Source organism: Astatotilapia calliptera, chromosome 16 (genome assembly GCF_964374335.1).
Source record: "Astatotilapia calliptera chromosome 16, fAstCal68.1, whole genome shotgun sequence".
NCBI lineage: Eukaryota > Metazoa > Chordata > Actinopteri > Cichliformes > Cichlidae > Astatotilapia > Astatotilapia calliptera.
In genome coordinates, this window is record NC_137437.1 from 27,832,506 (window position 1) to 27,846,370 (window position 13,865).

Below are 13,865 nucleotides of genomic sequence, written 5' to 3' on the forward strand. Positions count from 1 at the left end.
GCCAGCACTCCTGCTAAACAACCTTAAAAGGATGTGACTCACTATGTCTCTGTATGCTGAAAAAGTATGTAAACATAAGTTTAACTTCACTGGAGGAGGATCATTTTTTCCTTCTGATTTTTGCAGTTACCAGTGGTAATTCTTTTCAGTACATATGTAACACCCTATCTGGCCACAATGTGGCAGTGTTCCCAGTCAAATTTTACACACAGAAGCTTGTATGTAAATCTTGAAGTATCCAAAAGATGAAACAGAGAAAGTGTTTCATTTTGTCTCCTGGTTAACATGGTTACTGCACTTTTCTCTTTTTCCCACGGTTACAGTATTGAGTGTCCCTGCCTCTTTTGCACAAGACCAAGGTTCGATTCCCTGATTGAGAGATACTCCTTGTCTTTCTCAACCTTTAGAAAAGCAGAGTGCACACTGTGTGTAAGTCTTGAGGTAGGTTGGTGTTTCAGGGAATAGATTGTCAGGAATAGATCGTCTTTCTGTGCTTGGTTTTCTCTACAGTGTAAGAATATAAAAATACAGATGCAATAAAATTGGTCTTAATTTTAAGCACATGAAAACAGCACAAGCTGCATTTGTATGTCTTTGTCTTTTTACTATGCACTTTATTAACACAGGACACTCAACCCTCATTAGACTAAGCACATAACAGACATCTATTGAATAAAACACATTTATAGTTTGCTACTACTTCTACATACATGAGAGATTAAGGCCAACACCTGTAAATATCTTCCCCTTTTCAACTGCCAAATTCTTCTTTTCATTCTCATAAAAAAAAAACCAACTACATAACAGCTATATTTTCCTGCCACAGCTGGAACCCAGTATGAAAATGGTGTTTAGATTGAATTACGAAATATAGTAAATAATAGAGCAGGGTGATATGGCCAAAAATATTTATCACGATATATATTTGAAAATTTGCGATAACGATATAACCGACGATATAATTGATGCGAGACAAAATACAACTCCACAACATTACTAGCGCAAAAAGACAACCTTCCATTTATTTTCACTTAAACAAGAAGCTGGTTTTTATGTACATTAAAGCTTTATAAAAATTTAACAGTGCAAATGCAAATTCCTTGCTTAAAGTTTAACCAAAAGGCATTTCCAGTAGAAATGGGCTGACATATCCTGAGCATAACCATGTATAATATCCACTGAAGTTAAAAAGAGGTGCTTTGCAACATTAAACTGCAGTGTGCATTACGTATTTTTCTGACCATAAGGTGCACGGGATTATAAGGCACATTAAGCGAAACAAAGCAGTCAGATAAATCAAACTTTATTAAACTCATTCTTCTTGCTTCCTTCACTTCTGTACCATTGATTCATTAATGTTGAATTCTCTGGCAGCTGCATGTTGTTGCAGTATATTAATGACTAACCTCGTATTGTGGATGGATTATCTCAGTTGTTCTCCTGACTGAAGTTTGGTCCGTTTACAGCATCCTGCCATGCGATTGCATTTGTCTCTAACTATCAGGGACTTTAACGTTAACTTTTATAAGTGGAAAAGTGTTAGTGTTCGTCCTCCAGCTTCACTGTGTTTATGTTATGCTAACGTAGCTGTGTCGCTAGCGATCACGTAGCACATCATTATATAGCAGCTAGCCCAACTTCAGTAACCCTACAAACGTCACTGCTGTTTAGTTTCCTGTCTTCATTTATGTTGGAAGTGATAGCAGAGCTGTACGTTTGATTTTTTTCAGAAATCTCTGTCAGAACATGCAATACCATGCTTAGGTAACTAGCGAAACTAGCGAGCTAACTTCCGCTAGCTCCCTGCTAACTTCTAACTCCGTTAAATGTAATAAATTTTGTTTTCATGGATGTCTGGAAGTTAAACTTCATAGTTACACCTGGTAAAGCAGCAATGCTGATCGTTTAATTAAAGATGACAGAATTTAGACAGTTTTTAACTCTCAGTGATGCTGCAGTGTTGTTTGACCTGAAGCATACAGAGTTTAGGACCCAGATTACTCCCAGATTTAAGAGCCTCTTAGTCCGACAAATACGACAATCCGGTTGTTCAGTCTGACGTCACTAGCCGTGTCTGGGTCTAAACTCCGCTGCAGGTCCATATATCAAACGATCACTATGGGATTACTGAGAGTTGAAAAACTGTCTAAAGTCTTTCATCTTTAATAAAATGATCAGCGTTCTGCTCTACCAGGTGTAACAATTGAGTTTAACATCCAGGCATCCATGAAAACGGAATTTATGACATTTAACGGAGTTAGAAGTTAGCAGGGAGTTAGCTCGCTAGCTTCTATCTAAATACAATATAGCATGTCCTGACTGTGGGGTTTTGGAAACAAATTAAAACGTACAGCTCTGCTATCACTTCCAGCATAAATGAAGACAGAAAACTAAACAGCAGTGACGTTTGTAGGGTTACTGAAGTTGGGCTAGCTGGTATATAATGATGTGCTACGCGACCGCTAGCGACACAGCTATGTTAGCATAATATAAACAAGCTAACTTTTTTTCCACTCGATAAAAGTTAATGTGAGTGTTCTCGGTGGTCAGGAACAAATGTAATCGCATGGCAGGATGCTGTAAAAGGACCAAACTTCAGCCAGGAGAACAACTGAGATAATCCATCCACAATACGAGGTTAGTCATTCATATACTGCTGCATGGGCTGGGCTGTAGTTACATCGTAAGGTTTTAAAAACTGAGCTTAAATAAATGATTAGCGGTAATAAAAGCCGAGGGAGGTCAACAGTGATCACTGACTGTTTTAGGAGCTTTTTGAGATCAAATAGAAGAAAATACATAACATTAAATATGTTAACAACACAAAAGCCATATTAAACGCAGACTACTTTAGACCCGGAAGTAGGATTCGTCGCGTCATCACTGAACAACCGGATAACAACGGCCGCTTACATGTTTTGCAAAAAAATGTGCTTTGTCGTGTATCTGACGGACAAACACCAAACCAGTTCCACATCACTGAAGTTGCACCATTTTACAAACCAATTCTAGTTCATCTGATTCACTCAACAATCGGCCATGTGCGTATGAAAACAAAGGCACTGCGCATGCGCGTTTTACTCATATTCTATCGCGATATTTCATTTTCCTATCGTTGCCCAACATTATACCGGTATTGCCGTGAACGGTATAATATGACCCAGCCCTAGTAAATAACTTTGGAAAAGTGCTGTTATGGAGTAGAAATTCAGACTTCATGTCTGGGCTAAGCCCCTGATATTTGAAGGTCCAGATGATTTTCCCTACCTATATCTGTGAAAAATTGTTTCTAATATGTGCAGTATGGATCTTACAGTTTTCCAAGCTACTGCATTTGATCAATAAATCAACATTTCTATGAAGTGGTGCTTTTCCAACTGTCCAAATACGCAATTCTCCTGCTTCCGTATAACAACTCTTCTTTGACCATGGTGTACGCTCTACAACTGCTGTTAATGTTTCTTCTGCAGTCTGAATATTTACTGTCATTTCACCTCCGTGCTCTCTGTAGTATTTATCATTACCTTCTTTACCTACATTAATCAATATAGGAGGTCACTAGATGTTATTGTATTATTGAGTAACTTTCATGTTTTAATTCCTGCTATTTCAGTCGATGTCGGTGGTAAATAATCTGTACATTTTGCATTTAGTGAAATACTATACCTACTGCTTTTGGCCTTAATAATACACATCAATTTTTTCTCATTAATGAAATGTTTGAACCACTGGTTCCCCACAGTGCTATATGTGGTGAACTTGCCCCACCATAATCATTTCCCTTGCAGACGTTCACCAGGAAAATATATTCCACTGTGGTGGCGAGAAGGCTCTGGCACCCTGCTGATCCCTGGATTCAGGAGTAATGTGAATTGGCCACAAAACAGTAAACCAGATCTTCACCCTTGTTTGACAATGGGTGATGGACCATCCAGGATTATGGATTATGTCCTTTTGGGTTCAATATTCCAGGCCATTAGGTCCTCATATAATTTGGGCGAGAGCTGCGTTTGCAATCTTCCATCAAAGTGGAGAAACACAGATTCATGTTGCTATGCTTGAATGCTTCATAGTTTGGTGTTAAGCAGCTTAATAAACAAAAAGATACAAACAAAAAACCCTTCTTATGGAAATGGTTTGCAGTGGAAACACTGACTGAATGGAAGGGACAGATTGCTTTCTTTTGTAGATTGTCTCATAAGAAGTCATTTAAAAGTCATCAGTGATCAGGGTGATTGCACTTGGCCCAGCTGTGATCATTTAACTGAAGAAAACGTGAAGTGTTATTCTACTTACTCGGTTATATACTTTGATTTTGTTTCCACAGTTGAGAACACACAGGGTGATTTTATACTACAAATGTACATGTGTTAGTCAAAGATGAACAGAAAAGTGCTGTTGCATTAGCACTATATATTTTATATGAATAAGGGCCATACCCCATTGAGTCCTTCCAGTTAAAAAAAAAACTGCGATTTAACAGTCGTTTTTAAATTCAGATCTCTTAACATCCAGCAAATGATAGGTGGGGTGTGTTTCGCTACTCCAAAGCAATGACGGTAGAAAATAGGTCCAAAGTCTCAACGTGGACATCTATGGGGACTTTGGAGCCTCAAGGGGACATAAGTGGAACCGCAACTTTTAGTACCTCGCTGTTGCTTCACGTTCAGCTGTGGCACCCGCTGCTGGGAGCCACGGCGGAGATCGATGCAGTGATGCGCAGTAGGAGGATGCTTTTAATCCCTCAGTTTTTAATTTTTCACAAATTTTTTCCCAGCTCAGTTAAATTTCAGCTCTTAGATATTATACATGTGTTTTAAAATTCAATTTAACTATTCAGTTGAGAAGGAGGGCGCTCTTTCAACCCTGGAACTGAATCTTTCCACTTTTCCACTCCCAGTGGAACATTTCAAGGACCTCATGGACTGACGCACTGACTCATTTGGGAGGGTTTCCGGGATCAAAGGATTTACAATATCGTTTCACAATTAATCAAGACGACGAAAAGAACATGATACAATGCTGACAAATCACGGAGGAAGTCACCCATCTCGCAACAAGTATCGTTTCGGAAAGAATAATCGAAACACACGGACAGTTTTGGTTAGGTTTCAATTCCTGAGAATGACCCGCCCAGCTGAAGTCTTCTTCCTCAGTCTTCTCTCATCTGTATCCTCTTTGTTTTATTGCTCTCCAAAACCGCTACATTAACCTGGCTACGGAGCTCAGCTTTAAACCGAGAGGACTGAAGAGCGGACTGAATGAAATGTGAGTGAGTTTTGGTCAGTATTTGTTTTGAGCCTTCATTGTTATAAAGATAAATGGAAAAATAGTAAATGCGTAGTAAGGATGCAACCAGTTATTTTTTGTGGTTCTTCGTTTTACTTTACAGGGTTTGCCTTTCTATGATGACACTTCGCTTACTTATATTACCTTACATTACATATCTTCCTGTCTCCACTTAATACCTACTGTATCACATCTAAAAAGACTTAACCAGAAAGCAATTAACCAGTTTTTGAATGATTCTGTTGGTTCTGTTGCCTTAAGTCTTTTGGATTTGTGGGTTGAACAAAAACATTAAACACTAAAGCTACTTCCTGGTTTTATTCTAACCTCTAGCTGGCATTGTAGAGCACACCACTGAAACCACTGGTGTGCTTCTGAATCAGAAGTACGGAAGAGGATTAGAACCATTAAAAAATGTGGGGAGTAATTTGGAATTGTAATAGAAAATTTCTATTATTCTCATTTAAAGTGTTTAAGTAGCTTATGCATATGCCTAGTTTTAACACTGTAATAGACTGTTCAGTGTAAGTTTCTAAAACTATATTAACTTATTTCAGCCTCAGTAGTTGGAGAAGACAACTCCCTTTGCAGGTGCTAATAACGCCAAGGGCACAAAACAACGAGCCTCGTGATGTGTGGTGTGATAAGTTTGTGACTTTTTCCCTCTTCCTTGTAATGGATAAAGAAGTGGGAGCACTACTTCTGTTTCAGAGCTCTCATGACTTTAGAACTGTGATGTTTGATTTGTGTTAGCTCTCCTGCTTACAGTAATTTAAATGCCTTGACCACAGCTGACCATGTTGCAGACTTTATAAACTGAAAATTCCACCACATATTTTTTTCTTTGTGATTTCCAGTGGCCCTAATCCTCTTCCATACAGAGAAAACAGATATGTTTAAAATAATTGAGCTTAATTACAATGGGTATGCTGGCTGCAAAGAAACTTATTCTTTTACAGTGGCGGTCTTCTTCGGCCCCGTGTTTTAACAGGTGGCTTAATGAGATGGTGTCTGTGGCCAGGGTAGAGCAGATAAGATTTGATAGAGAGGGGAAACTGGCGAGTTTTTGTATGATTTGGCAACCATTTCTAGAATTCTTAAAAAAAATAACTGATCATAATTCATGCCTCACACTCCGCGTGAATTATTTTATTTGTTTGTTTTTTTTTTCGTTTTTTTTTCTTCCTTTTCCTTTTCTTCTTTTTTCCTTTCTTTTTTTTCCTTTCATGCTTATAATTTCACAAATGTTAAAAACAATAGCTGTTCTTGGTTGATTTCGTATAATCATGTTATGTTTAATTTAAATGCAAAAATAAAATTTATGAAAAAATAATTTAACTTAGTAGCAAAACTACTGTTATTGTAGTTGTAATAATTGTCCTGAACATAATAAATTCAGATTTCTGTTTCACTGACACTAAATCATGCTACAAATTCGACTCCAAAACTGATTATTGTATTGCAACGGGGTTACTACAAAAAATTCAGGCAGCTTTCTTAATCCTAATAATGTATGTAAATGGTTTTTCTTAATTTTGTATCATTAGAATATATTTTACCAAGGTCCACACTGGAAAACAGGATCATGTCAAGGGCTTGACATATGTACTTTGCTTTAATTCAGTCAGTACACAGTTCCACAGAGGCTTCTCATGCAAGCACACACTGCACCATACAACTGACTCAAAACATCTTACTTTGTAATATGCCACATAGTGCACCTGAGCCAAAGAGCAGAGCCTTCTGCCAATAAGCCAGCTGCACATGAAAATTCAACTTTTCTTTAAAACTGATCATTACTCCTCACTTTGAGATCAGTGAACCTCCGTTTCCTCTGCCTTCACCACCTTCACTTCAACACAGAGTTCAGCGTCAATGGGGCCTTCTCACACGTACAACTTACCTATACCAAGCACATTAATTTATAATCCTGTATTATTATACGTATTATCGAGGCTGCTGTCTCGATGTAACTAAACATCCTCTTTGAAATAAAAAAGAACTGAACTGAACTGAGGATAAGTGGTGAGACCACAGGCTGCTTCCTGGTTTTAAGGAAGGAAGCAGTGTTTCTGTATCTTCTCTGTTTGTTCCTTGCATGTGTGAATGCAACAAAGAGCTGTGTTAACTGCCGACACTTTTCAGAAGTGTTTGTAAGGTCATGCAGTGATCTCCAACACAGGTCTGTTTCTAATGCAGTACAGGCCTGAACCCTATCAAGATCTAAGCTCTGCGTCCTGGCTCCTGTGTGCAGAAACCTCTCTAGAGTCTCTGAATCTTTCATTTATTAAATTGTTGAAATAATTGCCCAGTTTCATAGAATGATGAATTCCCCATATTTACTTTAAAAACGCTCACCTTCTCTGGGATGTTCTTTCAAAAGACAGTCAAATTATACAAATTTTATTCAAAATATTTGTTTAGCACTATACTGTTTTTCCAGTTTTTAGTTTCACAGGTGCCAACTTATGGTAACTTATAGGTTTTCAGCAATATATGCTGCCATCCAGATTACATCTTTTTCAAGTTCTTACTTATTTCATGAAGACAATGCTAAGTCATATACTACATGAATTCCAATTGTGTGGTTGCTGGGTAACCAATTGCTAAACAGCCCACCCTGTAATCAATACTTGGCACCTATCGAGACCACAGAAATAAAGGAGACCAAAAACTGTATATATACTGAAATCCTGTATAGCAAAGCACATCTTAACGATTATTGAGATTAACAATGTCATACATATTCCCCCTGAAACTAAATAAATTAGTCTCGTTGGTTCTTAAATCCCTCCCTTGTTACTCCTAAACTGCCTCAGCCATGTGTTTATAATACTTCTACTTTTTCGCAGCATTACCAATATGTGTGAAAAGTTGACCAGCCATCATTGATGATCAGGAAAAATTAAGGTGAGGCTGAACTTGCTTAATTTGAGTTACAATCAATACAGTTACTTTTCCTCTATTGCTAATATTTCTATTTAAATTATTTTGTAGCATCACTAATCTATATTTGTGAAAGAGGAAGCAGTACTGTCATGGCAGATCAAGGTGAAATGAAGGTAAGTAAAAATTGAAAAATGCTTCAATAAAACAAATATTAAGAAGTGAGCTTTTATAAATTAAAACATAGGTTCATGTTTTAAACTGTTCCACATAATACTAGACATATTCACTAAATATTGAAGTGTCTAATAATTAATTTAGAAATTAGGAATGTTAACTGGACTTTATATTTCAGTGCCAGGAAGATGATCTGTCATCAGACATACAAGATTGGAGTAAACATCAAGTGAGGCAATGGGTTCTCCAATTGGATCGCGTGGATGACAAAGTTGCTGAAATATTGTTTAATGAAGACATCAATGGTGAAAGTCTTCTGCTTTTAGATACAACTGACTTAACCAAAATTGGTGTGACTTTTGGACCGGCTAAACTTCTCATTCGTGCCAGAGATGAAGTTGTGAAATTTAAAAAAGAAGAGCCAGTAGGTTCTAGAAACCAGCCTGGGAAACCGTGCAAGCCGTATCCATTTTGTAGATACCACGATACATTCAGATACACGGAAAGCAGCATTCTTGATGTTACAGAATCAGGTGCCTCAGATTTGATTGAACCCTGCCATGAGTACAAAGCTTTCACCAGCACAACAGAAGAAACTAAAATGAAGAAGTTCACATCTGAGGTCATTCGCTTTGCAGCTGCCTGCATGAACAGCCGCACCAACGGCACCATACATTTTGGAATAGGAGACAAACCGGAGTTCACCCACGGTCAAGTGTTGGGAGTGGTTGTTGAGGACAGAGAGGCTTTTGCAAATGAACTAAAATCTGCCATTAATGGGTGTTTTGAACATAAACATAAACAAGCTGCTCAGACATGCATCAAACCTCCACGATTTGTTGAAGTTCTCAACAAGAACACGACATTATCTGACAAATGTGTCATAGAAGTCGACGTTGTTCCAGAGACTACGATCTGTAAAGAAAACGGCTACCACACAAACACCATAAAAAAGGGCAAGAAAAAAGGCAAAATGAAAGAAACTGAATCAGAACCATCAAAATGTTTCTTTATCCGTGATGGTGGTAGCAGCAGAGATCTTCTTGTGCAACCAAACAAGCGAGAGTACGAGCAGTTTCTAGAAAGTATGGCTCAGCAATTAGAACTCCGGAAAAAGGCAGAAGAGAAGCACCTCAGTGTGATAAAAAACAGCACTCAGGGCTCTAGACTCAGTCACATGATCACTGGTGGCTCTCTGTCTTTAGATAAATCAAATGTTGAGCAGTATGTGATAATAACTAACAAATCATACCCAAGCCAGTTAGATTATCTAAAATTTCTTGTAGATCTGAACCCAACAGCGGTGTTGGACTTTGATCCAGAATCAGCTAAAGAGGGATTAGAGCAATATTTTGACCAGCAGAGCCCAGTAAATATTCATTCACCGGCACGATATAAAATCACAGAAGGAGTTGAAGACATTGCGAACAAGTTGAAATTAACGCAAAACACCAGCTGGGTGTTCTGCAATGGAGGCATTGAGCATGAGTCGCCCTCAGACATTGACCAGTGGTTAATGGACAAGGGAGCCTCCATCAGAGATGTGATTTCCTTCTTGTGTCGCAAAGATGTCCTTCCAAACAAGAGGTTCCTCGTCATTTTTTTAATTTTGTCAAGAGTAAGTGAGAAGATGGACCCCCTTGTGGAGACTTTCAGTACATTCTGGCAGGAACTCAGAGGCACAGATCAGATCCTTTGCATATGTGACAATGACAAAGCATTCAACTCCTGGAGAGACTTAATTGAGGCTCGATGTGGAATCAACATCTCAGGTAGATGCATACATGATCTCAGCTTTGCAGAAGTCAATGGCACTATCCTTAGCCTTTGGTCAGAGAATCGCAGATCCAGTCGTTTCCTACCGTGTGGTGGGGGAAGCAAAGTGCTATTTGAGAAGAAAGTGGAGCGAAGTCTGAGTACCTTAGATGTCCTTTGTGTGAACCAATGTGAAGGAGGAAATGAGGAAAAAAATGTGATAGAGGAGAACTTCTACAAGGGTGGAAAGGTGACGTGGTGGAATTTTTATTTCTCGGAGCAGCCCGGATCCACACCGTTTATCAAACGAGACCACTTTGACTACATCAAGGATACAATCATACCTGATTTATCCTCTCTGAGAAAAGCCTGTGTGTTGTTTAACCTCATGCATGTACCTGGATGTGGTGGGACAACTTTGGCCATGCACATATTGTGGTCTCTCCGGAACACATTTCGTTGTGCTGTCCTCAGGAACAACAATGCTGACTTTGCTGAAGTAGCCAGTCAGGTGACCAAACTTCTCATGTATAAATATCAGGAGCAGCTGCCAAGTGTCCCTGTTTTGCTGATGATAGATGACTTTGATGATATGGAAAAAGTATTTGACTTGCAGCAGCTCATTGAAAAAGAATGCGAAGAGAAAAAAATTCAGTCTAAGTCTGCGCAGGTGGTTGTCTTGAACTGCATGAGATCAGAGTCTTCTGAAACGACTGGGCAAACTGCAGATACTGTATTCATTGGAAATAATCTCTCTGAGAGGGAACAGAAACAGTTTGAGGAAAAACTAGTCGAAATAGAGAAAACTTACAAAAACACTGAAACATTCTATGGTTTCATGATCATGAAGAAGAACTTTAAGTCAGAATACATTGAGAGTGTGGTCCGCAACACACTGAAGAGCTTCAATATGAATCAGAAAAATGCCCAGCTTCTTGCAGTTTTAGTTCTGTTGGATGTTTACTGCCACGGGGCCTCTCTATCAGTCTCTCTGTGTGAGGAATTCCTTGACCTTCAACCAAAACCGTTTTGTGGATCCAACAAAGTTGAATGTGGTTTTGGAAAATTTTCTACTTTTATAACCAGCTGTTCAGTTCAGGGTAAGGTAGTCTTCAGAGCTGTGAAAATGATTCACTCAAGAATTGCAAAGCAGTGTTTGTTGGAACTTAAAGCAACACACAATGTGAAAAAAGTTGAAATTGCTGACCTTCTGCTGAACACAGACACGTTTTATGAAAGCACACAAGGCAAAAGCAAGCTCCTGCAAGATGTTCACCACATTTTGGTCAAGCGATATCATGAATTAGAGGAATCACAGTTCTCTCCACTCATTCAGGACATTGCACATGAAACACCTGGACTGGAAGAGATGGTGTTAAAAAATGCCTCAAAGAGATATGAGAAAGATCCCATTGTCTCCCAGTTACTCGCCCGGTACTATTACCTAAGAAAGAAAGATTTTGTAGAGGCAAAATTTTGGGCAAAAAAAGCAAAAGAGCTTTACAAAGACAACTCCTATATTGCAGATACATCAGCACAAGTGATCAAGCATGAGCTCAAGAATGCCATTGCAGACTGCAAGGAAGAACCCATCCGTCCAGAGAAACTGAAAACACTTCTGAAACTGGCTCAGTCAGCATTGGAAGCATTCCAGGAAACACAGAACCTTGCAAAGAAGGAGTCACTCCAACGATTACAAATCAAAACAGACAACTGTACTTTCAACACCTCTGGCTGCCTGGGAGAAATTCAGGTTGGTGTGCTTGTCACTGATGTGCTGGCAAAGACCCCTGTGTTCTCTTCTGATGGTCTTCGTCATGACATAATGAGCCAGGTTCTTTCTGGAGATCTTAAACTTTACGACCTAGAAAGTAAGGATCGTTGGCACACCAAAAACAAACCCTACTATGTCATTCTGAAACAGTTTGAGGATGTACTTTACAACCTCAAATACAGGATGAAGAAGAACATAGACTTCCTTGACAATTTTTATGTAAATCTGGGCTCCAGATTTGGAATGAAAGATAGCCGTGAGCAAATGTCCCAAAATGAGCTTTTCAGATGTTTCAGAAATTATGCAAAGGTTTTCTGTAAGACAGATTCTGCATCTCTTTTGAAGAATAAAACCTTGTACACTAAGTTGGAACTACACCAGACGAGACAGTTCCTGGAAGAGGAAAAGGCTGACACCTATTCTGGGATTCTGAGCTGTCTCTCAAATGAAACCTCAACTGCAAAGTTGGAAAAGATTGCTAGACAGTATCTCTTTATTTGGCAGTGTAACCCAACTCCAAAGGAGAAAGTGAACTTTATCTATGTCAATGTTGTGTTGAGTCGTCTTAAACTGGGATCACATCTGTTACAGCCATATGAAACCATGGTAAATCTTCTCCCCCAAGTTCTTTGTGGGCAAATCCCACTGAGTGAGAGTTTGCCGCTCTACTTCATTGCAGTTCTGCTGTTATGGCCAGAGCCAAACCGTCCGGTATACAGAGAACTTGGAAGGTACATCTCACAGATGAAAACCTCTTATCATGCAGAGATGAAGGAAGTGTACAATGGCAAGAGTCCCGTTATTCATTTCCTCCTGGGAAAGAAGCCTGGTTATGAACGACTGGTCCACATTGGAGAGATCAAAAAGTGCATCGTGGATGGGCAACAGCAGTTTGCCTCCATGTGGGGAAGTGGCACAATATGGAAGGAGAAGAAGGTGGAGGAGCTCCTTTATAGGGTCACAGGGGAGGTGCATAGTGATTGCATAATGGCAGATACTGGTCTTCCAGTCACCCCAATGTATCGGAGCCAGATTAGTGGGCATGCAGAGGGGTCAAAAGTGTCATTCTTCATAGGTTTCTCCATGAGAGGACCTGTTGCATTTGACATTGGACAAAAATGATTATGCATGGTCATGACAGAGATGAGACACGCTAGCTTTTTCTGGCAGAGTTTGCACTGGACATCTGCATAATTGTCGTCTTTGGCTTATATGTGATTATGTTTTCCTGTGTACTTTACATAAATGATGTTTGTATTTTTGTTATTGTTGCAAGGGGTGGGGGCATTTGTCATACAAAACCTTTGAGCAATGTCTTAACAACATTTACACTGTAGCTCACAAGTCACTGCAAATGTTAGTCTTTTTTAATAACTGATATGTGATATTTGAAAATGAATGTAACTGTTACTGGTTGGCGCGTTTTAGGTTATATGACTGAAAGTGATATATGATGGATTTAATAGTATAGTTAAATCATTTTTATAGTACATTTATATTTGATTTGTGTACTTTTGTACTACTAATTTTTTGCATAATGATTATTTGATTAATACAACTAAGTTGTATATGAAGTTGTCTAACGTTTAAAATTCCAACACTTGACGTTTTATCGTATTGTCTTATATTACTTTTGCAGTTTTTGCAACATGATTTGTTTTTTGGTTTCCATGTAAAATCTAGCACTGAATTTTGCAATACCTTTTCTACCTAATAAAGATGTACTGCAACATTACTATGTAAGGGTTACTTTAAAATGCACTGCACATGCACTCTAATAGTTATATGTAGACTCCAGAAATGAAGAAGTGCATAACTATGTTCAAATTAGGGGGGAATGAAATTGAATGGATCAGTTTAGGTCATATGCAAAAGCTCTAAGAAGCATTTGCATTATATAACCCTGTGACTGCTCCTCATACAGCCTAAAGTGTGAGGTGCTTTATGCTTTTTTTGGATGACAGACCAAAAAGGAAGAAATAGT

At 38.7% G+C, this 13,865-nt stretch overlaps 1 protein-coding gene across 1 annotated transcript; it reads left to right on the forward strand.

The window, feature by feature from the left end:
* The first annotated feature begins 4,643 nt into the window (after positions 1-4,643).
* On the forward strand, positions 4,644-13,616 carry LOC113008255 (sterile alpha motif domain-containing protein 9). Its single transcript, XM_026145553.2, has 4 exons — positions 4,644-5,268; positions 8,142-8,199; positions 8,287-8,351; positions 8,531-13,616. Exons 3-4 carry the CDS (start codon positions 8,328-8,330, stop codon positions 13,001-13,003), a joined length of 4,497 nt encoding a protein of 1,498 aa, XP_026001338.2. The 5' UTR covers positions 4,644-5,268; positions 8,142-8,199; positions 8,287-8,327; the 3' UTR covers positions 13,004-13,616.
* The last annotated feature ends 249 nt before the right edge of the window (positions 13,617-13,865 follow it).

Coding starts and splice junctions, on each gene's coding strand:
- LOC113008255 (XM_026145553.2), top strand. CDS start 8,328: ATGGCAGATCAAGGTGAAATGAAG. Junction 8,352..8,530: donor CAGATCAAGGTGAAATGAAG/GTAAGTAAAAAT, acceptor TTTATATTTCAG/TGCCAGGAAGATGATCTGTC.